This window comes from Natrix helvetica (assembly GCF_964273705.1).
Source record: "Natrix helvetica genome assembly, chromosome: 2".
Taxonomy (NCBI): domain Eukaryota; kingdom Metazoa; phylum Chordata; class Lepidosauria; order Squamata; family Natricidae; genus Natrix; species Natrix helvetica.
The window spans coordinates 271,522,696-271,550,693 of NC_138552.1; the positions used below are offsets into that span (position 1 = coordinate 271,522,696).

Here is a 27,998-nt window from a genome sequence, read left to right on the forward strand (position 1 = left end):
CTGCATAATATTCCATATCACAAAAGATTGCTTTCTATCCCCAAACCAAATACTTTGAGGGATGTATTCCCCCTTCTCTAGTCTCTTGACCATTCTGATGGAAGCAGCAGCATCTGGCCTTTGACAGCGTCATGGGTATCTCTTGGTCAACATGAAATGAAATGGTTTGGTCTTTGTTAGTGTCTCCAAGCAGAGTTGATTCTTCTTCAGTGAGTTCTTTGTACAGTCCCTCTCTAATTGCTCCTCTTAGGTAGTAGTCTTCTGAGTCTTTACAGGAGAGGAAACCTAGGGGGTCTTTTCAGAGTCCTGATAAATCCTCTAGTCTCAGCATGGATGCCTCCTTCCAAGAGGGGATCATCAAGAAATTGTATAAGCTCTATGTTACTGGGTACTTTGAAGCAATAAAACAATGAATGGGGTTTGATAATGAACATCCTTATCAAGTCTCGATTTCAAGTCATTCTCATTCCTGGAAGCTAAAAAGGAGATGCTCGGTCAAGCTGTTTGGAACTAAAAGGAGAATGTTGTGGACCAAGCAATCCCACCCCCTACATCTGCCACAATACATTTCAGTTGGACCATTTGCAGCAATTTCTAAAGAGGAGAGTGTGTGCACAGGTATGGTCATGATAATAAATATATATTTTTTCTTTCCAGTTTTGAGGTTTGTTTGAGGTAGACTCTCATAGCCAAAGCCAAAGTTCCTCCTGCCTTTTGAAAATAAAAGTTATTTGAATCTACATTAAATCTGTTCTAAGAATATGATCACCCATGATTGAGCAAACTCTGGTTCAGCCTCATTTTTTAAGGTTTGCTCTTCCTGATGAGCCACAAACTAATCATATGATTTTGTATTAATGATCGGGATGAAATGATGTTGGTAATTTTCGGTGTCTGTTGTTTAAACACAGATGTGGGTTTTACTTCTTAGGTTTTTAATTCACTAGAAATCCCCCACAGAGTATTTTGTAGCCAAAAGAGAAGTTGGGAGGGCATAACAGTATGTCCATGGCTTCAATGCTATAAAAAGCACCGTGTGATCATTCTGGGTGTTATGGCAATGCAACTGTCTTAGTTTTGTCAAATGTAAATGTTGATGTGATTTTGGGTACCAGCTCACCTATGACCATTACCCAGAGAACTCATTAGCAGTGAAAAAGTTCATTCTTACCAATGTACAAGGTAATTGTACAAGGTACGAACTCATTTTTCACAGGTGCCTGGATAGCTTTTTTTTAATGGGAAAATGCTAGAATGGCACATTTTCCTGACCCTAGTCAGTCAGTAATATGTGGATAAGTGGGCGTCGGCTCCATAGCTCTTCTGGTCTCCTATGTAATCATGCCTTGAGTCTACTCTCTAGAGGCTAGGATTCTTGGAAGACAAAGGATCTGCTTTGTATTTCTCTGTCACCGATGATTCATGTGGCTACTTCCTGATTTCAGGCTTGGTTTTGGGAATGAGACCTACTTCTCTGCTGGTATTAACAATTTGACTAAGAGCTTGTTACAGATAGGAAATGCTGGCTGATGAGAATGTTGTATCAACGTGGCTCTCCCACTAGTACGTAAGACGACATTCTTTCAGCTCATGTCTTTGTGGTTCTAGGGAAGGATAGGGGGACAGGGACAGGGAATAGCCTTCTCAATTGGAGTATAGATCTGGGGATGTTTGGCACATTGATGGCAGAAGAGTTGTTGGCACAAGGGAGATTACAGAAGCAAAAAGACTTTACAAAGAATTGATAGCAGCTTGCGGCAATTCTGATAGTAGATGGTACTCTGAAAGAAGGTAACTCTAGAACAGAGGTCTTCAAACTTGGCCACTTTAAGACTTGTGGACTTCAACTCTCAGAATTCTCCAGCCAGCTATGCTGGCTGGAGAATTCTGAGAGTTGAAGTCCACAAGTCTTAAAGTGGCCAAGTTTGGGGACCCCTGCTCTAGAAGCTCACAATGATGCTGCTTTCTTCTACTGCTCTTCAGAGCAACATGATATTTTCCCAATAGGCTCTGGAATTAATGCTTGGTATGGGGGCATAAGTACAGTCTATAGTTCATCTTTTTCTCCACTCCTTGATGAAAGCAGACTACTGGGACAGGTTGGACCCCTTTGGGTTCTTTGTATCCGCCATTCGTTTCAAGATGCAGTCTGTTTCTCTGCCACTTGCTGGAGACACGGAGCCTGGGTTGTAGGACTGCAGGCCATGCTTGAGGTTCTTATTCAGGGTTGAAGGAAAATATGGCCCAGTATAATGCTCCTTCCCACGTCAACAGGGAGGAAGTCTTCACTCAAGTCTGTTCCCAGGTTAGCACTTTGCGGCGCTTCCTGCTGCTGGTTTGAAGGCGTTGCAGCTGGCTGTTCCTTGTGGCCCAGGCTTGTTTCTGTTACAACTTCAGGACGAGAGGTTAGTTAGAGGCCAGCTTCTACATGCACCTTGTCTTGGCAGCTGGCTCCATGCAGATCCCTCCTTCAGGGCAAGAAGCTTTAATTCTTTGCATGCAGGTGAAGAGCCAGATCCAGGGCCCAGCAATGTTCCAGCAGCCTTCTGGAGTGCTTCGAGCCTGTGTGGCAACAGCTATACTTCAATGATATTGATAGATGGTGATTTCTTCTGTACAAGAGAGAGATGTTTATGCTAATAAGTTAAAAAAGTGTGCAGTGGTAACTCCTCTAAACTTCCATTTTCTATTCCCTTTCTGTCCATTTGATTTCTTTGATTCTGTTCCTCTGTTGTGCTCAACAAGAGAAGAGTTTGGAATGAAGAGAGTCTGTCAAAGGGTCAAAGCCACCTAAACTACTACTGCAGGATAAAAGGAGCCCTGGGGTTACAATGGCAATTGTAACCCAAGCATTTCCAACGCTAAGAGATCCGGTCATAAACCTCATTGCTTAGTGACAGCAATCCTGGCAGTCCCGGTTGCCATCAAAATCTCAAGTTGCTAAAGTGGGAAAAGGTGGGAGTCTCAAGCAAGGTGTGTGTGTGTGTGTGTCGAAGGGGTGCCATGGACAGACACCATGGAGCATGGGTGGGGATGTTGTAGCTGGACACTGCGAAGCATGGGTGGACTGGCAGGGGCTGTAGGTGGGCACATCTGAGCATTGGAGTGGAGGTTGCAGCCAGGCCCTACAGATACAGGTTGGCTGGCAGGGGCTGCTACAGAGTGTGGGCAGGTAGAGAATTCCTGGGATCTTGTATTCCATAGTGGGTGTCCTTGGGGGGAAAAATGGTGGGAGCGACTTATAGGAGCAATATGATCTTCCCTGCCAGCTTCCCCATTGACTTCACTTGTGAAAAGATGGCAGGGAAGGCTTCAAATGGCGATCACATGGCTAGCTTGCTGCAATGATGTCCCTGGATCATGTGCATGCTGTTACTAAAAGCAAGTTGAGATGTGGAATGTTTGTGTATATATCTAGCAGAAGTCAAGCCCAATTCAATGATATCCTAACTAATTAGTTACTAAATGAAAACATGGAATTTTCAAACAAATATGAACCAATTTGTTACCAACATAGATTACTTATAACATTGATTTTACATATTCATAGATGTTAAACTATGGCTGTTAAGGATTGTACCTAACTAACCAGTTTGGGAAGCAGTATACTCAAATGGATGGGAGAAAGTGTTTGCTTGTCCTCATATTCTGCTATCTGTTTCATATATATGCCTGGCTGCTCTGGCAACAGAATGCAGGACAAAAGGCTCTTAATATGATCCAGTGTCTCTCTCATGCTATTTTATTTATCCATCCAGTCGCTAATATTCTCTGGGCCGATACAAAATGATTGTACCATTTGAAAGCATTCAAATACTAAAATAATACGGGGTAAGTTAAGGTAAAGAGCACTGGTGGGCTTTAATTTATTTTACTACTAGTTTGCTCGTGTTCGTGCACTTGCGACGCTTCTGCGTAAGCGCAGAAGTTTCCGGGCAGGTGGGCGGAGCCTCCCACCGCTGCCACTACCACTTCGCTCTAACCGGGCTGAACTGGAAGAAATCCACCTCTGGTAAAGATAATGATAGATGATATAATAGATAATGTAAAACTAATGATAGATAATGGAAAGTGACTGCACAATTTTCAAAACTGTATAAAAGTATGGGTAAGAGGCTATCTTAACCTGAAAGGCTGAACATGGGCCACAGGTATAAATACGAGGCAAAGCATGTGCCAGCAAAAACTTATCCTTTATTCTCCTATACTGGTGGTTCTTGATTCTCTTCAAGCAATCTTGATAGAATTAAGAAGAAGAATGTTAAATAATGAATAAGAAAAGAATAACAGTTTTTCCACTCTGCGAGTACATTCTCATCTTGCAATGTTCAAAGAAGCGTTTCCTTTGTAGTTTTATTCTTTTTCCTCTCCTTTGCCACTTCTTCCTATAATACATTTTCTTACCTTGCATTGGTTCATTTAAGTATCCATCTTGCTGTCCTTTTCTCTCTCTCTCGCTACATTGAAAAGATTCTTTCCTCCTTATTTCCAAGAGGCAAGAAGGTAACGAAAGAATGCAACTGAGTAGAGTATGAATTTCTTTTTATATACTGGTAAAATTAATTATATTTGGCTAATTAAACTGTGATTTTAATGTTACAGTATAATGATCAGTCAAATACTTCTTCAAGATGGGGAGGGAAACTTGTAAATTATTTACAACTGACATTTTTAAAAATCTGCTCCTCCATCATACTGCTACTGCCAGTCTGTGGGAGCTGTTTGGATAATCACTCCAGAAATTGGTTCAGGAGAGATTTCACTCTTTCTCCTTCACTCCGTATTGTTTTGGAAATGTTACCTTCCTATTTTCAGATTCCTTCTCAAAATTCATCTTTTCTGAGAATTCTTTACTACATTTCCTTAGAACTAGACAAATGTTTGCCTTGTTTATACTAAGGGTCATGCTTTCCTCTTACTTTAAATCTTTTCCTATTCTTCAGTTGTTTCCACTATGCCCATTCATATCAGAGCAACTCTTATCACCCATTATTATTACTGGGCACACTGAACTGGGCGGATGGAAGTTATGGTGGCCAATGGAGCTGGCAGCAGATTCGGACATTGAGGAGGATGGGGAGGAACATGGGCCAGTCCTGGAGTCTGGGGAAAGCTCTGACGAGTGCTTTGTGTTGGAGGCAGAGAGGGGGCCAGCGCCATCTGACAGTTATCAGCTGCCTTCAGAATCAGACATCAGTGAGGCAGACGAACAGCTGGAGCCTGTTCCAGTGTGTGCATGTGCAGTGTTGCCAGATGAAGGGAACAGCTAAGGAACAAGGGTCGACTTGGGAGTAAGGCCACAGGTGGGCGGCTGATTGGCCTTTCCCATAGGGAATAAAAGAGGAGAGAAAGAGGATGGGTGTTTGCAGGAGACAATTAGTTCATTCCTGCATTCTTGTGGCGCTGTAGAGATATTGGCCTGGCCACTCTCCAAGCCTGATAAAGGTCAGTAATTGTGTGCTATCTTGAAAGACTGTGGGAGAGGAAAGACTTTGCTGGAGAACAATTCACTGTAAATTAAATAAAGGGGATTTATTGGGACGAGGACTCGGCTTTGTGCTGCTGAAGAAGCCTATAGGTCAGAACAAGTTGCTCAATGACTGGAGGACTCATCCAAGCTGAAAAGTGACCATTCAGATGTTTAACCACAATGGCAACACAACAGTCTACCTTGATATAACACAATTTCCTGTATTTCTGTAGATTACTCTGATAACATATGATACATTTTTTTAACTCTCCAAACCAGCATATTATATAATATTGAACCATATATTGCTTGCTCTAAGGTTGGCCAGAGAAGTTTTCTGACAGTTCATTTTTAGGCAACATTTCTTTTTCTCTCCTACAACATATCATACCATATTTTAACTGAATAATAATAGAAGAGAAAGAATTGGAGAAAACACAGATAAATATCACAAAACATATAGAGGTAGAAATAGAATGACTATTGCAAAAGAAAACAAAGGTAGTACCAATGCAGGGACGTGTGGTCAGGGGAGGCAGGGGAGGCAGAGCCTCACCCCTCTCATCATGAAAATAAAAAAAAAGGGAAAAGGCACTGAGGAGCCTTCTGCACACGTGGTCCGGGAATGGGACCACGTGTGCAGGAGGCTCCTCTAGCCTCAGACTCCCTCCTGCACACGAGGTCCCATTCCCCGCCTTCCTGAGTCAACATGAAGGGGACCACGGAGCGTGAGCCAAGGTCCCGCGGAGCGCGCTCCGTGGTCCCCTTCATGTTGACTCAGGAGTCAGGAAGGAGGGGAATGGGACCACGTGTGCAGGAGGCTGAGGCAGCTTTACCCTCCTGCACACATGGTCCCATTCCCCGCCTTCCTGAGTCAACATGAAGGGGACCATGGCTCGCGCTGATGACCTCACCAGCCATAAACCTCACCGCACGTCACTGAAGTAATACCATGTTTCCTTGAAAATAAGACCGAGTCTTATTTTCTTTTGACCCCCCAAATAAGCGCTTGGCCTTATTTTCAGGGAGGTCTTATTATTTTTGAGGTGCAGGAGGTGGCGAATGTGGTCACCTCGTGGCTGCTGCTGTGTTTCAATATTTTGGGGGGGAGGGTTTATTTTAGTGTATGCCCTCAAAAGCCTGACTGGGTTTATTATCTGTGGAGGTCTTATTTTCAGGGAAACAGGATAGGTGCCGTTGGTACAATTCAAAAACATCTGAGGCACTACTTGAACGAAATCACCATCAGTCAATTGCAAAGGCAGATTTACTTGGTTCCCATAACAAACACTTAATATTATTAAAAATCTGCCTATCCCAAATCTGTGGAAAGGACCCAATAGATGGACAAAAATGCCAAGCCCAATCTAAACATCTGTTTGCCTGCAGTCAATCATAATATATTAAATATGCATGCTGATTCTCAACAATAATTGAACTAACTTCTTAAAAATTGTTTCCTATGTCAGAGAATGAGGATAGGGAACAAAATTCCCTTTGTATGCATTAAGCCCAGGTTAGATGCTGTATTTCTCCTAGGGTAAAGGGGCCCATCACACATATGTGCTAGCCGTTCCTGACTCTAGGGGGCGGTGCTCATCTCCGTTTCAAAGCCGAAGAGCCAGCGCTGTCCGAAGATGTCTCCATGGTCATGTGGCTGGCATGACTAAACACCAAAGGCGTTACTTTCCTACCAAAGGTGGTTCCTATTTTTTTACTTGCATTTTTTACGTGCTTTCGAACTGCTAGGTTGGCAGAAGCTGGGACAAGTAATGGGAGCTCACCCTGTTATGCAGGGATTCGAACTGCCGAACTGCCAACCTTTCTGATCGACAAGCTTAGTGTCTTAGCCAGTGAGCCACCACATCCCTTTTATATTTCCCCTACAAAGGTCCCAAATTTCTCTACCAAAGGGAATCTTGTGTAATCTTTTTGTCTTCATTTTAGAAAAATATTTTCTAGATACACCAGTTCTTTCTATTGAAATTAAGCTGATCAGAAAGTTAAATTGTTGCACTAGCTCACTGGAGAAGAGCCTAATGCTGGAAACGATTGAGGGCAAAAGAAGAACGGGACGACAGAGAATAAGGTGGCTGAATGGAGTCACTGAAGCAGTAGGCGTGAGCTTAAATGGATTCCAGGGGATGGTAGAGGGCAGGAAGTCCTGGAGGAACATTGTCCGTGGGGTCGCGATGAGCTGTACACGACTTCGCAGTGAACAACAACTTTCCCCCTTACGATTGTTTTGCGAATCAAGGTTAGGTTAACATTTCTCCTAATGGTGGGATGCCCATTTAAAGGTATTTTTCCCTGGGACTAAAAATGTTAAAATTCATTTCTAATGTATAAGACCATTAACCATTGTGTTCTTTTTCTCACTGTCATATACATATGTGTGTCAATATTCTTTCAACAACCTATTTTGTTTACTGACAGATTTGCATTTGATGTTAAAATGCCTGAATCGTTTCACATAACCAGATATTTACATTTTAATATTTTTACATAAGATTTAGAACAACTTTTTAATATGAGTAAAATGCTTTCAAGCATTCAGGTATGCAGTTTCTGACTTCCTTCGAGTTTGAAAAAGAATGTGACAACCAGGGCTTTGTATAGAAAAAATAATTGTTATGTTATTGAACAGAGACTGGAAAACGTGAGTTCAACTTAGTTTCACCCTGAGCCATGAAAATTCACTAGGGGATTTTGAGCCATTCTTTCCTTTCAGCCTAGCTTTATTGTGAAGAAATGACATATGCAAGCTGTAAACACTGGTGGAAAGGTGGAATGTAACTCTAATAAACAAAATGATCCATTTTATCTACCAGTACAAACTATTTGTAATTCTGGGTAACGTAAGTTTTCTTGTGAATTTCATAGAATTATAGAATCAGAGGGCTAGAAGGGACCTTGGAGGTCTTCCAGTCCAACCCACTGCCCAAGTTAGGAGATGTTATTGAATCCTGGACAAATGACTGTCCAATATTGTTGTGCATTTTTTATTATGAAATTGACTGCAGCAACTTTGTCGTTCGAAAACGGATTCCTATGCCTGACTTCAAAAGGCAGAACACAACAGCGCTTCCTGGTGCTGAGTTTGAAACACAGATCCTAAGTTCATAAAAGAGAGCCTGATAATTAATATTGGGTTACTAGGTGTAGCCCAATTACTTGCAAATAATAGAAAGATGGAGTGATTTCGTTCCCTCATGTCCTATGTGATGTCCACTTCCGTTCAATATATTGCCATGCTGGTATTCTAACAGCTCTTGAGAGTATGTTATTATTTATTATCATTATTATATTCTTTAAAATTCTAGCCACCAACTGGCAGCTGATCTTGAATTGGCATAGAATCATTTTTTTGTGAGATGGGCGGCTATACAGATTTAATTGACAATAAATGTTAATCCTTAAAGCTTTGTATCCTTATACAATAAGGTTCATATTACATCCTTAAGTAGGGGAAAAACTGCATTGTAGCTTAAGTGAGGATTGAGAATGTGGAATATAATAATTGTAGTGAAGAATGATGCTGGTACCTCTAGCAAAGCCTTTCACCTTGTGTCACAGGTCCTCTTCATGGTCCAGTGTGCTTGGGAATCTCTCCCAGCCAGTTTCAGCCCATCTGAAATGAGATCAGCCTTGTACCCTTCATTCACCCCTTCTTTGCCCAGTAACAGTATTTACCTTGCTACGTAGTAGCCCCCCCGTGGGCCGCTCTGGAGTGCTATGTTCTGAGGAAGGCTTGGTCTTCTCTTTATTATTGTTGGAATCATTGTCCTTAATGATGTCATATTGCTTGCAGAAGAGTGCGATCACAGCTGAGGAAGGAAGACGGGAGGGAGGGAGGGAGGGGGGAGGGAGGAAAGGAAGGAAGGAAGGAAGGAAGGAAGGAAGGAAGGAAGGAAGGAAGGAAAGATGAACATGGGAAACTCAAATTCCAGCATTTTCTTTATTTGAAAAGCTATGCTCTTTTAAAATATTTTAGTGTTTCTCTGGTTCTTTGTGTGTCTGAGTCTGTCTGTCTGTCTCTCTCTCTCTCTCTCTCACACACACACACACTACACTACACTCCCCAATTTTGGAGTAATTCTTTCATCCCCAAATGTTTGTGTGTGTGTGTGTGTGTGATTTGTTAAGAATGCCTGGAGAGGGGGACAAGTGGTGCAGTCATGTAGTGAAGAGGGGGAAATGTTAGCCAAGCTGTGGCTGGACTCATGTATTACACTGAATTATAATTGTAACCTTGGCTTATTAACATTCACATCCAATGTGTCCCAACTACAATGGCCAGGTTCTCCAGATGTTCAAAGCCAATATTATAGCTTAGTGCGATATGGAAAGACACTTGAGCCTGTCTCAGGTGAGGAATTTGAAATGGTGAAAGCTCTTTTGAGAGTTCACCTGTTTCTTTCTTTTAAATGTTGCCAGTCAAGAGTAGGTACAATCATGCCCTCCATGGTGTTAATTGATAGAACAGTGTCATAGAGAGAGCAAAACCTGATAACTGATTCCCCTAGAACTTTCATTTATCATATACGGTATATTCCTACCTGAATATACAGTATTGCTTTACTCTTCTTTTTAAAATGTTAACAGTTTGCCCAAAGCAAACTGGAAAGAGGCGCGCATGGGAGGAGGAAAGGAGAGGGCAGGGATGATGGGCATGGGAGTAGGGGGAAGAAAGGCCCCTCTCAATGGCCCCCTGACAGACAAACTTTGGGGCAAAGTGTCAGGATTGTAGAGGGGGCGGGAAAGAGGAGCGCATGGGAGATCCAGGATCGTAGACAGGGCGGGAAATAGGAGCGCATAGGTTCTCCGTCAGACAAACACTTCGACGTCTATAACTACCCAGGCAATGCTGGGTTATCAGCTAGTCTGTTTATAAAACTGCTTATGCACCTGTTTTTTTAGACAGAAATGTAGAGGTTAGTGATCATGATTGTAAATACTTTTTAAAAATCCTGTAATAATTATTTAGAAATGGGCAGAGAGAAACACAAACCATGGGTCTGCGTGATACCCCAATCTTCATCCCCTGTTTCACAAACTAATCTTTCAAGGGGCAAGTACACAAGCATTATAACAGAGCAGCGAGTAAATGATGTGAAAACAGAAATTGAATGGGGATAAATACCTTCCCCCATCACATATCTGTTTCCGTGGAAGCAGTTTTAAACTGAAAATGTTTTAGAAGAAGGAAAATCCATCTGCTTCTATAACCCTTGAGAATTGTTTCGCTTCTCATTTAAAGAGAATCTTGGAGCGTAAAAAATTGGCATGGTCTTGAATAAGAAGATGGGGAATTATCACCCGTATTAATTTTATTTCCATTACGTATTACCAAGTTATGAGTTCAAAACCTTTAGCCTAGTTTTTCTCTTCCCCTGTCTCTGTTACCTGGGAAATGAGTTGATGACATCTTAAAGAACAAAGAAGCTTTTAGAGTGCAGTACTGTAAGTTAGAAGCATGATATGCATACAGGTAGTCCTCGGCTTATGACCAGAATTGAGCCCAAAATTTCTGTTGCTAAGCAGTACAGTTGTTAAGTGAGTTTTGCACCATTTATACAATACAATACAATGCAATAGCAGAGTTGGAAGGGACCTTGGAGGTCTTCTATTCCAACCCCCTGCCTAGGCAGGAAACCCTATACCGTTTCAGACAAATGGATATCCAACATCTTCTTAAAGACTTCCAATTTTGGGGCATTCACAACTTCTGGAGGCAACTTCTGTTCCACTGATTCATTGTTCTAACGGTCAGGAAATTTCTCCTCAGTTCTAAGTTGCTTCTCTCCTTGATTAGTTTTCACCCATTGCTTCTTGTTTTACCCTCAGGTGCCCTGGAGAATAGTTTGACTCCCTCTTCTTTGTGGCAACCCCTGAGATATTGGAACACTGCTATCATGTCACCCCCTAGTCCTTCTTTTCATAAGACAATGAATGAATTGTGTGACACAGGAAAATGTCACCCTTCAAAACTGGGGAGACCAAATAAGACCTATTGTGATGTGGATGCAATCACAAGAAATCGACATGAAGTATTATACTGGACAGAGTTGCTAATGGCTAGCTAAATAGTAATTTGCCCATTTAAAGGATGTGTAATACAAATGTAAACAATGGATTAATGTTTGGAACAAGGATGCAAGTACTGAACATGCACAAAAAGCATGCAGAAATAATACGAAAAGCATGCAGAAATAATAGAAGATGGATCTGGGGATTCATGTGCAATTTCCAAGGTTCAATCGTATTTCTTCAAATTACCCATGTTCTTTCAAAATGCAAATATAATGAATTGCTATAAAAATAACATTTGCAATGTTTAGTAAAAGTCAGATAAGCATTTAATAATGTTTGATCATGACGGGTAACATCGTTGTTCATACACAGACAATTGTATATAAGGTTGGCTAATATAATAAATAAGGGTAAAAATATGCAAAAAGCCATACAAGGACCATGTACTAGAGAGAAAAGAACAAACATGCTCTTCAAATAGGATCTGACAGTTTGGGGAGAAATTAAGCAACTAAGGGAAAACAAAAGAAACACATGGAGATGCTTCAAGAATTCAAATTACTTAATTTGCAAACTAAGTACGTGAATAAGCATTAAAATGTTATGGAAAAATACTCCTTGAACAAAAATGCACTGAATTAAAGCAGTGTAGTCAGCCTGGAAAAACATTGCTTATCAACTCTGTCAATGTTATTATCCTCATTACTGAATTTACCCATTTTTTTCTGGGTTTTGCACAATACATTAAACCACAAATTAATTGAGCAGATTTGGTTTGCGCAGTACTCTAAGCCTCTCATTCTCTCTCTCTCACACACACACTCACACAGACCCCCCCCCCACACACAAACAATATCGTCCACTGTTATATATTATGACAGAATTAAATCTAGAGCTGGAATTTGTATAGAACACAATAATGAGAACTCATAATTTAACAGTCAGCTACTCCTTTTTGTTTTCTGTGCTTTAATAATGGGTTTTATAGTTCTAGGTTTAGCATCTAAATTGGTCAAATGCATCTAATAGTTATGATAATTTTTCTTAGTGTGTTGTGAATAATCTAAGCCTTCGGATACCTTTGATCTAAAGTTTCTATGGTATGTTATAGATTTCAAATGTGTCCATGAGTATCTGATGGGCCAGAACTCATAGCAATGATAAATGTGGAATGTTGGCAGGGTGAGCAAAATTCATGAGATATCAAATATTGATACTGTCAGGTTACCAAAAAATGCCCTAATTGATTCATGAGCCTCGGACCAAACTTCAAAAGAAAATTAGTCATTTATTAGGAGCATTTATTTTTGGCAAGATCTTTTCGCAATCAGATCTTAGCCTTATTTGAATTATAGCTGAACTTTACCTCTGTTCCTTCCCTCCCCTCAGTCTGTATTACAAATCACATTCACCAATGAGGTGTACCCCTCCCAAGCCTGCTGCTGTAATGTGAGATCCGACTCTAGCCGAAAGTATGCGTGGAATGTGCTCCCCTCCTTTCCTCACCATGACAACTTTAGGAGTTGACAGATACGGTTAGTCCTCAACTTACAACCATTCACTTAGTAGCCATTTGAAACTACAATAGCAATGAAAAAGTGACTTATGACTGTTTTTCACATCACAGTTGCAGCAGCCCCATGGTCACATGATCAAAACTCGGACGCTTGTCCAGAGGAATTTTATAAGACTCTGCAGGAATCGTTGTCTCTTCCATTATTAGAAGTTATGAATGAGGTGATGTCAGAGAGGAGAATACCCAAATCATGGTCAGAAGCATATATTACACTTTTACCAAAGGAGGAGGTCAATTTACTACAAATTAAGAATTACAGACCAATCTCCCTGTTAAATTCAGATTATAAGTTGTTTGCTTCAATATTGGCAGAACAACTTAAAAAATACTTAAGTAGTTTCATTCACTCTGATCAAAATGGGTTTCTGCCAAAGAGACAAATTAAAGATACTATGAGGATAATCTTAGATACTTTGGAATATTATGAGGCACATCCTGAAAAACAATTGGCATTGATGTTCTTGGATGCTCAGAAGGCATTTGACAATGTGAATTGGCGCTTTATCCTGTTATAACTGGAACAGACAGGCTTTGGTGAGAAATTTACTCAAGCCATACAAACTATATATTATAAACAAAGAGCTAAGATAATGATAAATGGAGATTTGACAGAGTCTATTGAAATAAAGAAAGGGACGAGACAAGGGTGCCCATCATCACCATTACGTTTTGTCTTAATGTTAGAAGTTTTAAATAGAAATGTCAGAGAAGGAAAAGAAATAAAAGGAATGAAAATCAAAAAGGAAGAATACAAGTTACAAGCATTCACAGATGACTTGGTCTTCATTCTAGAGGTTCCATTAGAAACAGCACCTAACTTGATAGAAAGAATAGAAGAATATGGAAAAGTTGCAGGATTAAAAATAAATAAAGACAAAAAGAAGATCTTGACAAAGAATATGCCAACAAGCCAAAAGAAGAGTTGGCAAAAACCTTGAGATGCAAGTTACGAACAAGGTTAAATATTTGGGGATATATTTAACAGCAAGATGCAGTGCTCTTAAAGACAACAACTACTATAAACAGATCACGATGGACCTGAAGAAATGGGAAAATCTACAACTTTCGATGATAGGGAGAATATCTACAATTAAAATGAATATCCTACCTAGAATTTTATATCTGTTCCAGTCGATTCCAATTAGACTAGGGAAGGAATATTTTGATGACTTAAATAAAATAAGTGTTGAAGTACATATGGCAGGGGGGAAAAGCAAGAATAAAACTAAAATTGTTACAAGATGCAAGAACAAGAGGAGGATTGGGCCTGCCCAATTGGGAACTATATCACCAGGCAGCAAGTTTGATGTGGGTTAAAGAATGGATAACACTAAGGAATACCAGATTCTTGATTCTTGAAGGGCATGATCTATTGTTGGGATGGCATGCCTTTTTATGGAGAAGGGAACTAAAACACAGGGGTATTTTAGAAGACATTACCTACGGGAGGCTTTGTTACTAAATTGGGAGAAGATTAAAAGACAATATTATTTAAAAATTCCAGTCTGGCTATCAACTATCGAAGTCTTTTCATACGCAATAATATACAAAAAGGAACAAAGAGTTAGATATGGTGAAATATTGAATGCAGAGGGTGAACTTAAATCTATGCAAGAACTGGAAAAGAAAAGTATAAAGATGAACTGGTTTTCATATGTGCAAATACAATCTAGATATGACAAGGACCATAAAGAGGAAGGTTTTTATGATAAAATGACTGAGTTAGATAAGATTTTGATGGGTACTGATGAAAAAGTAATTAAAAAACTTTATGGACACTTACCAGAGGTTAAGTTAGAAGAAGAACAAGTTAAAGGAACTATGATAGCTTTGGGGGGGGGGGATTTTGGGCATGGGATTGAATTAGAGAAGTGGCAGAAATTGTTGTCCCAAAATTACAAAATGACAATGTCAACAGCATATAAAGAAAATTTGTATAAGATGTTTTACAGGTAGCATCTACCCCCAACAAGAATAGCAAGAATGTTCAAGAATAAATCAGAAAAGTGTTGGAAATGTCATCAGACACCGAGTTCATATTACCATATGTCAGGGGTGTCCAAACTAGGGAACTTTAAGACTTGTGGACTTCAACTCCCAGAATTCCCCAGCCAGTTGGGGAATTCTGGGAGTTGAAGTCCACAAGTCTTAAAGTTCCCAAGTTTGGACACCCCTGACATATGTGGTAGACTTGTGCAGAAGCTAAAAGATATTGGACTAAGATCCAAAAACATATAGACTTTAAACCAGAGACTTTTTTATTGTAATTTTTTACCAGAAATATATAATAGAGACTTGAAATACTTGATTTTAAATGTTTTACCAGCAGCTAGAATTGTATTTGCAAAAACTTGGAAAAATGAGAAAATACCAACGCAGGAGGAAACTATTCAAAAAATTATGGAATGTGCAGAAATGAGTAAATTTACATTTGAAATTAGAGAACAAGAAGATGAACAATTTTACAAGGTTTGGGATTTGTTTTATCAATGGTTAGATAAAAAATCATGGTAATGGAACAGGTGGGATAACTTTTTATATTTTAAGAATAATAGTATGATATCTGCAATACTATAAGGGTCTAACACTATAATGTCGTATGTATGATTTCAATATATAGAATATTTTGTTTAGAATGTAGGAATAATAATTGGAGTTGAATTATTGATGCAAAATGATGTTGTATGTAAGGATTCAATATTCAGAATATTTTGTTTAAAATTAAGGAATAATCATTGCAGTTGAAAAATTGACATTTAATAATAATGTACTTATATTTATCTAATGAACAATTTGTGATTCGATATATAATTGTAAGTGGTGACCATGGGAAGGACGCACAAAATCTTGTAACCAAACGACACACTATATGAAATAGAAGAAGGTTGTATGTGTTTTATGTTTTTTGTTTGTTTAAAAATAATATATATATATATATATTAAAAAAAAACTCGGACGCTTGGCAACTGGCATGGATTTATCATGGTTGCAATCCCCTGAGGTCATGTGATCACCTTTTGCAACCTTCTGACAAGCAAAGTCAATGCGAAAGTCAGATTCACTTTAGTGTGTTACTAATTAACAATTGCGGTGATTCACTTAACTGTGGCAAGAAAGGTGATAAAATAGGGCAAAGCTCACTTAACCATTGTCTTGCTTAGCGATAGAAATTTTGAGCTCAATTTTGGTCATAATTTAAGGCCTACATCAAATGCCTTAATAATTTTGCAAGCATTTGCCCTCAGGAACTTGTAGAAGACATTTCTTTTGCTGCTCCAAAAGCCATGGACCAAAGTAGTAGCCAATCCTAAAGACACGCTGAAGAAAAGTACCTTTTTTGTGCATGCCAAGTCTTCCAGCCACAATCCTGCCTAAATCCAGAGAACCCAAGAGAACTCACCTGCCCACATAAGCAGCACAACCACAATGATAATTATCTCCCCGGTCTGCAGCTGCCGCTCTTTGTCCAGCCCCTCCACTGTGATGTCTCCTGTAGAAACACAAGGCTGGAACTTGGCAAGGGGATCATTCATGTTACTAAGTTAGACGAGAATTCCTCAGCACCTCCAGGGTTGCTTTGTTTCACATTTCGAGCAGGTCGGCTCTCTGGAGTGACAGGGAGCTAGGAAAGACAGTCTTTCGCTAACTAGCCTTTGGCTTGTAAGAATTATGGCTATGCAACTGGGGACTGATGAGGAGAACAGTGCAAGGTAGCCGATGGAGGCGAGGGGGCTGACATTGCTGGGCTTTGTTTCTCATTGGGATGAGCTGGACGCTGGTGAGAGAATCCAATACAGAGACTGGCCCCATGGCCAACCTTAGCAAATGATTGACATCAAAAAAGCTAAGCAAGTTGAAGCAAGCAGAAAAAGAAGAAGACAATGGATAAAGTGGACAGATGGGGATTAAAGAAATTGCCAAAATATCCTTGAATAAGATAGGAGGTGTTGCTGGATTACGTTTGATACAGCAAACGGTTGTTTATAACGAGCAAAGCCTGGCTTGATGACACCAAACTAATTAACAAAAAGATCTTGCTTACCTTGGTTTGAGCTGTTGGATGGAAGTCGGTCACTTTGCTTTAACGTGCGAAAATGGACTCTCTTGCTAGCCTGACTCTCTCCGTGGAGGCCAATGCTCTGGACCTGGATGATGTAGTCTGCATCCTCTGCCAGATCCCAGAGCACACAGGCCCTGTTTGTGGTGTTCACCTCCCGGATGAATCGTTGCATTTGCCCATCTTGTCGCTGCCAGAACCAGGAAGGTTGTTAAAGCTGGAGGCCAGGCAGGCTGTGGGACAAGCCCTCAGGCTCACCTTGCCTACTTCCACCAGGCGGCTTAAGGAGAGTTACTGCTACTCTAAGGGACGGTTTAGTCCTAATCTGGAAGGGATGCATCTGAACGGAAGGAAGGGATAGCCCATAGAGGGGTTAGAAATGGGAGGTTCTGGCTGGGTTGGGGTGTAAAGGTTTGATGCTACTTGGTCCCCTGACAGGCTTTCTTCCAGGAGCGCCTCAACGCAAGCTCACCTGCTGTGAAATAGCATAGCCAATGATGACGTCTCCTTCTGGCACATCCCAGGAGACGGTGGCCGAGTTTGCCTTGAGCTGTGTAACAGTCACGTTGACAGGCGATGGGGGCCGATCTGTGGGTTGCAAGAAAGTGATGGGGGGAGAACCCTTACTGGCTGCTCTCTTCCATTGCTCATAATGAATAGCAATAGCACTTAGACTTACCGTGTTTCCCCAAAAATAAGACAGAGTTTTATTTTCTTTTGACTCCCCAAACAAGCGTTTGGGCTTACTTTGGGGGAGGTCTTATTATTTTTGTGGTGGAGAACGCCCCTTAATCTTGGCCTGCTGCCTGCGAATCAGCTGATCCAGAGAGGGCCGGACATTCTGTCTCTGTTTCTGGCACACTCTTGCCAGCCCTAGTATCGCTGGCAATTCTTTTTGCGGCCACCACTAAGAGAAGGGGTATGGTAGCTAGAGTTTGCAGGAGCAGCCTCCGTAAGGCCATTCCATATGGATGGCAGGTGCATGTGGGGCACATGTGGCATGTCCCACACTTCCCCCCCACAGGAAATGGCAGGGACCAGCTGTGCATGCAGTTAAATATTTCAGGGGAGGGCTTATTTTGGGGGGAGGGCTTATTTTAGCGCATGCACTCAAAAGCCCAATTGGGATTATTATCCAGGAGGTCTTATTTTTAGGGAAACAGGTTATATGCTGCTTTACAGCATTTTTCAGCCCACTCTAAGCGGTTTACAGAGTCAGCATATTGCCCCCAACAATCTGGGTCCTCATTTTACTGACTTTGGAAGTATGGAAGCAGCGGCGGGGTTCCCTTATTTTTACCACTGGTTCGCTGCATGCGTGCATGCTCAGTTTGTGCGCATGTGCACCTCCCGCCCATCTATTTTGCTTGCACGCGCACCTTCTGCACATGCACCCAGTCTCAAAAATTTGGCTAAAGAGGATGGCATAGAGCCGGGGCGGGTGGGCAAGCCTACCTGCGATCTCAGTTTGCCCGAACCAGTCTGAACCGGCTGAATACCACCTCTGGATGGAAGGCTGAGTCAACCTTGAGCCTGGTGAGATTCAAACTGCCAAATTGTAGTCAGCCAGCAGTCAGCAGAAGTAGCCTGCAGTACTGCCCTCTAACCACTGAGCCACCATGGCTCTACTTAGCTTCAGAATGCTGCAGTCTGAGCAGAGGTGCAATTTCCTTTCTGCCCCATGCAACTCAGCACAGCATGCTTAACCTGGTTATTGGATTAACCCAGTTTCTAGATTTGCACAATTATAAAGTAATGAATCAGGGTGGGTTTGCACCACACAATAAGCCACGAGAAAGCCTAACCAAGGCTAACACTAGCCAACTTTAGCAAGATGTGCAAACACAGCGTTCTTGAACTGATCCAGAAGTAAGGGCCGGCCTCATGGTTCCTTAAGAAAAGTTTTTAAAGATCCCACCCATCTGGCTGCTATCAAAAGTTACTTGATATTCATGGCATTCAGCTTTTCTGCACATGGCCAAGATCCATCAGCCTGGCTAGGAGCCCATAGCAGCCAGTGCAAGCCTGCCAGGCCAAGGACATAGGTGGAGGGATCAACTCTATTCTCCGGCAAGTGTTAATTTGCTAATGGGAGGCTGGCAGCAGCATATGGTGTGCCAGCCAGGGATGCAGCAGTGCTGGCAGCCAAGTTGTACCAACAGCCATCACTGGGCTTGGGTGGCTGTTCCTTCTCTCCCCTCTTTTCAGATGAGAAAGATGCTGTGGCTGGAGCAAAGGAGAAGGAGATTTTTCTTCACTGAAGGAATGCTAAAGCTTCTCAGGACATGGGACTGCTGACCTTGAGAACCTGAAGTAGGGCTACTGGTGAATGTCTGGACCCTTCCCAGCTCCCAGAAGAAGAAAACTTTGGGCTTTTCTTCACTAGCCAATCCAGGCCAGAGGAGGGTGCCCCTCCCTTGTTTCCATGGGGAACAGGGATGCCTTTCTTAGATGTCTCTCACCTAGGCATTCTCAGGAGCTTCTGCCATTTGAGCAGGTGTGAAGCTGAGTTCCAGAAATATTGCCCGCCTGGAAATAGCAGTGGCAGGAATTGATTATGAATGTCAATAAATGATACTGCATTTCATATTGTCATACTGAGTATGTACCTTATTTTTCGGAGTATAAGTCGCACCTTTCTCCCCAAAAAGGAGGATGAAAATCTGGGTGCATGTTATACACTGAATACAGCATTTCTGACTTCCCGAAATCCTGCCTCCTTCACAAAAATGGACACGCAGAGGGTTTCGGAGGCCTGCAAAGTGCTCCTGGGGGCTGGGAGGGCAAAAAAGAGCAAAAGATGGGCTGTTTTTGCCCCCCCAGCCCGCAGGAGCATTCTACAAGCCTCCTAAAGGCTATGCATGCCCTTTTGTTTTGCAAAAAACGGGCCCGTTTTCATGAAAAATGGGCCGTTTTTTGCTCGTTTTGGCCTCCCCCGGCCTACAGGAGCATTTTGCAGGCCTCTCAAACTCTCTGCATGCCCCATTTTTCACAAAAAATGAGGCATGCAGATTGTTTGGGACGTCTGAAGAGTGCAAAAACTATTAACTATTACCATCTGCACCTTACCCAATTGGGTTTTAATATTTTACCAATCTACTCAAGGCTAGACCTGCTCCGCCTGCGAGAGGCCCCTCTCTCGCAGGTATGGCCCTTGGCGCTTTCAAGGGCCTGCCTTGATGACGGGTTTGCGAACCCCGAGAGGTGGAAGAAACGGAAGCTGAGGGGCTTTTTATCGAAATGTTTTACACTGTTCTTAGGGGGTTCCAGGGAGGGGTGGGTGGGTTAACCAGGCCGGGAGAGAAGCCAGCACCAGTCGAACAGGTGAGTCAAGGAGGGGAGCGAGCGGGGTGGGGGGGGAGAGGGAACAAGCTATTCCAGTAGAGGGTTGTTTTATTACATCGGTCGTGGGGAGGGGGGGATGCGAGGACAGGAGAAAATCACGAGGTTGGTTGGGAGACCGTGGCTGTTGGCTACGCCCGGTCGTTTGTACCAACCCCCGCAGACTGGGTGGTCAGGAACTACAGGGCCAGGGCATGCGGCTGATGCTGTGCAACGCAAGGTCCGTAACCAACAAGGCCCCCCTCATTAGTGAGCTGATCTCCGAGGGGGAGCTGGACCTTGCAGGGATAACGGAGACCTGGTTGGGCCACGAGGGTGGCTTACCCCTCGTGGAAATGTGCCCACCGGGTTTCCGTGCATTCCATCAGCCCCGGGCCCTGGGTAAGGGTGGCGGGGTGGCGGTAGTTATTCGGGAGAGTCTAGAACCGAGAGAGTTCACTGTCCCTCAGATACCCGGTTGTGAGTCCCTAGGTGTTAAATGGGGCCCAGGGAGGCAGTTGGGCCTGCTGATTGTATACTTGGCTCCTCGCTATACATCAGCGGCCCTGCCCGAGCTCCTCGAGCTGATCTCAGAGACGGCGGTTGAGATCCCCAGGCTTATGGTCATGGGGGACTTCAACCTGCCGTCGACGGGAGCAGCATCTGAGGTGGCTCGGGAGTTCATGGCTTCCATGACAGCCATGGGCCTGACCCAACTAATTCAGGGCCCCACACACGAGGGTGGTCACACACTGGACCTTGTTTTTGTATCTGAACAGTGGACGAGTGATCTGGGAATAGGGGACCTAGTTATCACTCCCCTGTCATGGTCAGATCACTCATGTCTCCGGCTCGACTTCCCTGTCGCTACCCCTCACCGCGAGGAGGCGGAGCCAGCTCGTCCAAGCTGGTACCGCCCCAAGCACCTGATGGAACCGGAGAGGTTCCAGACGGAGCTTGGGCCGCTACCTGTAGCCCTGACCCGCGCTCGGTCGGAGGACCTAGTGGCCGCCTGGAATATGGCGGTGGCTGGGGCCTTGGACCGGGTTGCACCTTTGCGACCTCTCCTGCGGCAGCGATCCGCCCGAACTCCTTGGTACACCGAGGAGCTGAGGGCGATGAAGCGCCATAGGAGACGTCTAGAGAGCAGGTGGAGGTCCTCACGCTCCGAGTCTGATCGAACACAGGTAAGATCCTATTTACGGACCTACCTTGTGGCATTGAGAGCGGCCAAACGTAGACATTGTGCCGCTCTTATTGCGTCCGCGGATAACCGCCCTGCCGCCCTGTTTAGGGTAACCCGCTCTCTCCTATCACAGGGGGCGCGGGTGGCGCCCTTGCAGGGTAGAGCAGAGGAGTTTGGAGAATATCTGCAGGACAAAGTCGCTCAGATCCGGAGCGGATGGGCCCCCTCCAGTGGCCCGGACGAGCCGTCAACAGTGAGTCTTGTAAGACCACTCTGGGAGGAGTTTGACTCAGTTGCCCCCGAGGATTTGGACAGGTTGCGTGGACGGCTGCGGCCCACCACATGTTTAATGGACCCGTGTCCCTCCTGGCTGGTACTGGCATCCTGGGAGGTGACACGAGGCTGGCTTCTGGGCCTGGTGAACGCTTCATTGGGTGAGGGATCCTTACCAACTGCCTTGAAAGAGGCGGTGGTGAGGCCCTTACTCAAGAGGCCTTCACTGGACCCAATGGAGCTGGCTAATTATCGTCCAGTCTCCAACCTTCCTTTTTTAGCGAAGGTTGTTGAGAATGTGGTGGCGCAGCAATTTCCGCAACACCTTGACGAATCCGAATATCTAGACCCACGCCAGTCCGGCTTCCGACACGGACACAGCACAGAGACAGCCTTGGTCGCGCTGGTTGATGATCTCTGGAGGGCCAGAGATAGAGGTTGCTCCTCTATCCTGGTCCTATTAGATCTCTCAGCGGCTTTTGATACCATCGACCATGGTATCCTATTGCGCCGGCTGGAGGGGATGGGAGTCGGAGGCACCGTTTTACGGTGGTTCGGCTCCTACCTCTCCGACCGGTCGCAATGTGTGTTGACGGGGGGGCAGAGGTCGACCCTGAGGTCACTCACTTGTGGGGTGCCACAGGGGTCGGTCCTCTCGCCTCTCCTGTTCAACACATATGTGAAGCCGCTGGGTGAGATCATTCGTGGTTTTGGGGTTGAGTACCACCTCTACGCTGATGATACTCAGCTGTACGTTTCAACCCCAAACCACCCCAGTGAGGCTGTCGAAGTGATGTCCCGGTGTTTGGAAGCCGTCGGGGTCTGGATGGGGGACAACAGACTCAAACTCAACCCCTCCAAGACTGAGTGGCTGTGGCTACCGGCACCTCGGTTCAGTCAGCTAATTCCAACGCTGGCCATAGGGGGCGAGCAGCTGCCCCCTGTGGAACGGGCGCGCAATTTGGGCGTCCTCCTAGATGCCCGGCTGTCAATGGATGATCATGTGGCAGCCGTGGCAAGGGGGGCGTTCCACCAGGTTCGCCTGGTGCGCCAATTGCGCCCCCTCCTGGACCGGGATGCCCTACGCACGGTCACTCATGCACTGGTGACGTCTCGCCTGGACTACTGTAACGCTCTCTACATGGGGCTTCCCTTGGGACGCGCCCGAAGACTGCAGCTAGTCCAGAACGCAGCCGCGCGGGCGGTCATGGGGAGTACCAGGTACTCCCATGTGACACCGCTCCTGCGTGAGCTGCACTGGCTGCCTGTGGTCTTTCGGGTGCGTTTCAAGGTTTTGGCCACCATCTTTAAAGCGCTCCATGGCATAGGGCCCAGTTACCTGCGGGATCGCGTCCTCCCACATACATCCCTGCGGCCAATTCGCTCTCACAGAGAGGGGCTTCTCCTGGTGCCGTCCGCCAGGCAATGCCAGCGGGCGACGCCAAGGAGTAGGGCCTTCTCTGTGATGGGCCCAACCCTCTGGAATGACCTCCCCCCCGACATTAGAACCACCACCGACTTCCGCTCCTTCCAGCAGAAACTAAAGACTCACCTGTTTCGACTGGCTGGCCTGGCATAATTTCAACACCTATCTCCTGGCATTTATATTTTACTGGTTTTTAAGGGTATTATTCTATAGTCTTAATTTTATTGGGTATTGGGATCTTAATGTCTGTTTATTTTAATTATTTATTAGCAATACAGTCCTGCACATCTTTTATCCTCCTCTTATCCATCCATGCATTTTATATTTGTATATATATATTCCCCATGTAGTAATTTTAACTGTTTTAATTGTGTTCTTTGACATGGACTGTACACCGCCCCGAGTCCCTTTTGGGAGAGGGGGCGGTCTATAAGCGCTAATAAATTGAAATTGAATTGAATTGAATTTTTTTAAATTTACCTCTTCAAAATATCCGTGTGTCTTATACTCCAGTGCGTCTTATATTCTGAAAAACAGGGTAGTTTCTATTTATTTGCCGCATTTTTTTCCTACCCTTCTGCCAGAGAGGCTTCTGTGAGGCTCATAAAAAATGTGCGGGTGCCCATTCTTAATGTCTCAATGAATTGTATCCAGGGGTGGTATTAACTTACTTTCCCTATCGGTTCACAAATGTGAGCGTGCACGCATCAATGCATGTGCTTGGCCTTCCGTGCATGCGCTTTGACCATGTACGTGGCTTGCATGCGTGAGTGCAGTTTGAAAACGTGCCTAAATAGGATGGCATAGACCTGGGGTGGGTGGGTGGGACCCATGATTTCCATTACCAGTTCAGGCAAACTGAACTGGCTGAATACCACTTCTGATTGTATCTCTTCCTCTGACACCTCCTTGTCAAAGACAGATGGAGTTTGGAGAGGAGAAGCAGCAAAGTCTGATTAAACTGCCTTAAAAGCAAGGTAATGGAGTTCCCTCTGCCAGGGCCCACAAAGGAACTTCCGAGGGAAAGGCAACATCTGATGGAATTGATTTCCTTATTTTGGGGGACGTTCTGTTTTTGTTTTTTAAGTTACATTTTTATTTTTTAAGGGATTTATATGGCTAGTCAACTTGGACAACTGAAACTCTAGGAAATGTACAAGAAGCCAAACAAATGTAGTTAAGACGTCACCTGTAATTATTAGGTAATCAGGAACTCAGAAGATACATTACATCCTTCCAGCAGTATCTCCAATCAACCTTGCCCCAACACCAAGGAAAAACCTGAGTTTTTAACCTTTTTTAAAAGCCTATTTGGGGTGATGGCAGGAGAGAACATTCCAGAGGGCAGATCCTCAATGGAAAAGGTTTCTTTTGTCACAAGGAAGGCTGCTTTGTGACTGTGAAACCCAGGATATACATTTAACAGCACATTTTTTTGCTTTAAAAGCAAATCACATTATTTAAATATATCCCTTTAACAGTAGATTAATGTGATAAACGCTTAGAAACATAGAAGCTAAGCAAGAACATTGTCTACTGAGAGCAGAAATGGACAGAACCAGTAAAATCCTTTCTTCCTAAATTCTAAATTCATAAAAAACGATGAGCATTGAATGTGCTTAGTAATCATATTGTTCAGTATGAGTTTGAAAACTTGAATGTGAATAGATTGGTGGGCACAGGGTGGGTGGGCGAAGGAGAGCTTGACTATCTGTCTAATTTGAACCCTGGATCAGAACAGCCCTTTTAAGAGTATCCTTCAAAATTTTATCCTACGAATCACATTGTATCATTGAATCCCAAAGATCAAAATGTTTCTAGCTACTTTTTGTTTTCTAATTCATTTAGTTTTCTAATTCATTTGCTTGGAAAGACAGAAGAAGTAACCAAATGCAGCAGATGTCAACATTCTTTAGAGCAGGGGTGTCCAAACTTGGGAAATTTAAGACTTGTGGATGGGGAATTCTGGGAGTTGAAGTCCACAAGTCTTAAAGTTCTCAAGTTTGGACACCCCTGCTTTAGAGGTAAGTGAAAGCTAAGGAAGGAAATGCTGGGAGGAAACTATATAAAGGCTTCACACTGCTTGTGTGTGTGTGTGTGTGTTTTGTGTGTTTTGTGTGTGTGAGAGAGATCCAATATGTTGGTTAGAAATGCCTCTTTTCATCTGCTTCTTAGTTTGGCTCCTTTCCACATCTCCTAATGGAAATATACTAACACCAAGAACCTTTGCAAATTTGGCCTGTAGCACATTTACTGCATCAGCTGTTTTCACTTTATTATCTGTTGCTGATTTTCTGACAAATGGGGCAACACACCCATTAGCTCTGTTACTTGAACTCTGCTACACTCTCATATTTCACACGTTTCATTAACGAAGCTATTGGCATCACTATTCTGTCCAGCTTTGTCCCTTTGCTGGTCCTTGTCCTATTCCTCCTTGATCACTTAAATTACCAGCTCCTGTCCATCTGAATTTCTCAATCTCACCATGTGGTCATTTTCACTGAATCCTTGGCTTAGCTGGCCAAATTTGCAAGGCTTGTAAATGTCTGGTTTTTAACTCTATTTTTTATAAATAGAAAGCATTTGAAGACACCAATTGTAAAGTGGAATATAACTATCCAAAAATTAATACCTGGGAATTAAGTTATTATTGTCAATTCAGTTATTTCTACAACATAATGATTTACAAAATAAATAATTGGGAATTAGATTTCTTAGTTTTTTACTGTCAATGCAGTTATTTCTGCAACATTGTGATCTCCAGATGTGTATTACTAAAACTTCCAGAGTTTTGGGGCAGTTAAGGTGGACCAGAAATCCGGAAAATTGTACTAGGTTCCTGGCTGGCAGCAGCCAGGGGTATAATTGCTTTGCTAATGTAGATGCTTTGCAATTTTATCTAAATGTGTGTGTATCCCTTCCACATGGCTATGCTAGAAAACCAAAATCAATAGCTTCCTAGCAGATTGCATATGGTTTATTGTAAGCTATAAAACCATATAAATAGTGCTACTTTACCTTAGTTGCATTCATAAAAATGTTAACACTGTCAAGAAGATATATTTGGCAATGAGCACAGAACAAGCAAGAAGAATAACTCCAGAATATATTTGTTTGAATGGGAGTGGGCACCCTTTAAGCCAAATGCTGCTCTGAGATATAAAAGGCTATGCATGACCTATCCATTGACAGAGCCAGGACTTTGGCCTCAGCCTCTATGTCCCTACATAGGGAGAATGCATTGATATACCATTTAGACATTTTTTCCTCCACTGCCTGAGCTGTTAACTTAACACATACTTCTGCTTTCCCACCCCACCCCATTCCCACCTTTTAAAGGCAGCAAGTAGCATTGCATCTATAAAAAATACAAGTTAGTCAGCACCACTAATATGTACTACTATGTATGTGAGTGAGGTTGTGATCCATGGGCGCCTTGAGCTAGCATCTCAGGCTAGTGTAGTGGAGCAAATGATTGCTTCCTTTCTATCAAGTGCCAGATTCTCTTACTCTGTGTGGCTCAAGAATTGAAATGAATGGGGGAATGCGCTTTGGTGTTTGTTGCAAGGTGCCAAGTACATACTTCTTAAAAAAAAAACTTTGCAGCTGGCAGAGCAAGAGCACTTGGACGAGGACCTCAGAGAAGATCTAGCAAGGCCAAATGGCAACAACCTTGAGTCAAGCTTTTATTCTAATGAAATTGGCTGGGATTTTGATGTTGGGCAGAAGGAAAGGTGTTGTGGGGAAGTTTTGAGAAGAGAACAACGCAACTCAAGCATTGAGGGTCTTTCTTGCTTCCAAACCTCACACAACTGAATTGTCCCAAAGGGACTTTGTTCTTTTGTCCAGTGACACAGCTGTCTTTCACCATGCCACTGTAGAAGCACGGGCAGGCCGATAGGCCTGAGCCCCCCTCCCTAAACCAGAGTCACACTATATAAGTGGTCCCTGAAACAGGAAGTCACGGGAGACCTACTTCAGCACCAAGGCCAGTGTCGGAGAAGTGGGCTGATCCGAAAGGACGCCGAAAGAGGAAGCTTTGGAAGAAGTGGCCATTGGGGGAGGGAGGGGAATCTCAGGGTGGGGATCTCGGTCTGGATCCACTGGGGAGATTCTTCCACCCCCACCACCATCCCCTACACTTACTTGCGCGCACAAGGCACAGGTCGCAGCTGACCAGGACCAGAACGGCGGCCGGATTGAGGTACGTGGGAATCGGAGCCATGACCGCGGCCAGATGCAGCAGCTGCTCATCGAGTCGAGCGGGAGTGTCGGCGCGGCTTCGGGTTCGTCGGGAGCCCCCTCTCCGAGACCAAGGGGTCTGGACGGCCGTCTCCGGGGCGCTCAAGGTGGCGAGGGACGCGCGGAGGGAACCGCAATGTCCGCCGCAGGGATGAGCGCCACGCTCCCCCAGTCAGCAGCGGCGCCGGAGCTCGGCGCCGAACCGCCACCTGCTCCGCCGCCGCTTGGCGGCTCCATCAGGCGGGCCCAAAGCCGCCGGGAATCTCCGCGGAGCTCCGCGCTGCTCCTGCTGCTGTTGATGCTGCTGTTGCAACCCAAATCCGCTACAAGGTCTGTGGAGGAGGCGTCGTCGACTCAACTCCGCCGCTCCTGCCAGCCACGCCAAGTCATGAACCGCTGAATACTGTCGTT

At 43.9% G+C, this 27,998-nt stretch overlaps 1 protein-coding gene across 3 annotated transcripts; it reads right to left on the minus strand.

The window, feature by feature from the left end:
• Positions 1 to 38: 38 nt before the first annotated feature.
• On the minus strand, positions 39 to 27,998 carry FNDC4 (fibronectin type III domain containing 4). Of its 3 annotated transcripts, XM_081942389.1 has the most exons (7): positions 27,492 to 27,998; positions 18,592 to 18,669; positions 17,609 to 17,724; positions 17,122 to 17,326; positions 16,480 to 16,569; positions 9,164 to 9,297; positions 39 to 2,612 (listed from the first exon to the last, which is right to left on the minus strand). In XM_081942389.1, exons 1-7 carry the CDS (start codon positions 27,568 to 27,570, stop codon positions 2,577 to 2,579), a joined length of 738 nt encoding a protein of 245 aa, XP_081798515.1. In that variant the 5' UTR covers positions 27,571 to 27,998; the 3' UTR covers positions 39 to 2,576. The 3 variants fall into 3 exon arrangements, with proteins under 3 accessions (XP_081798515.1, XP_081798516.1, XP_081798517.1); XM_081942390.1 differs by lacking the exon at positions 18,592 to 18,669; XM_081942391.1 differs by lacking the exon at positions 16,480 to 16,569.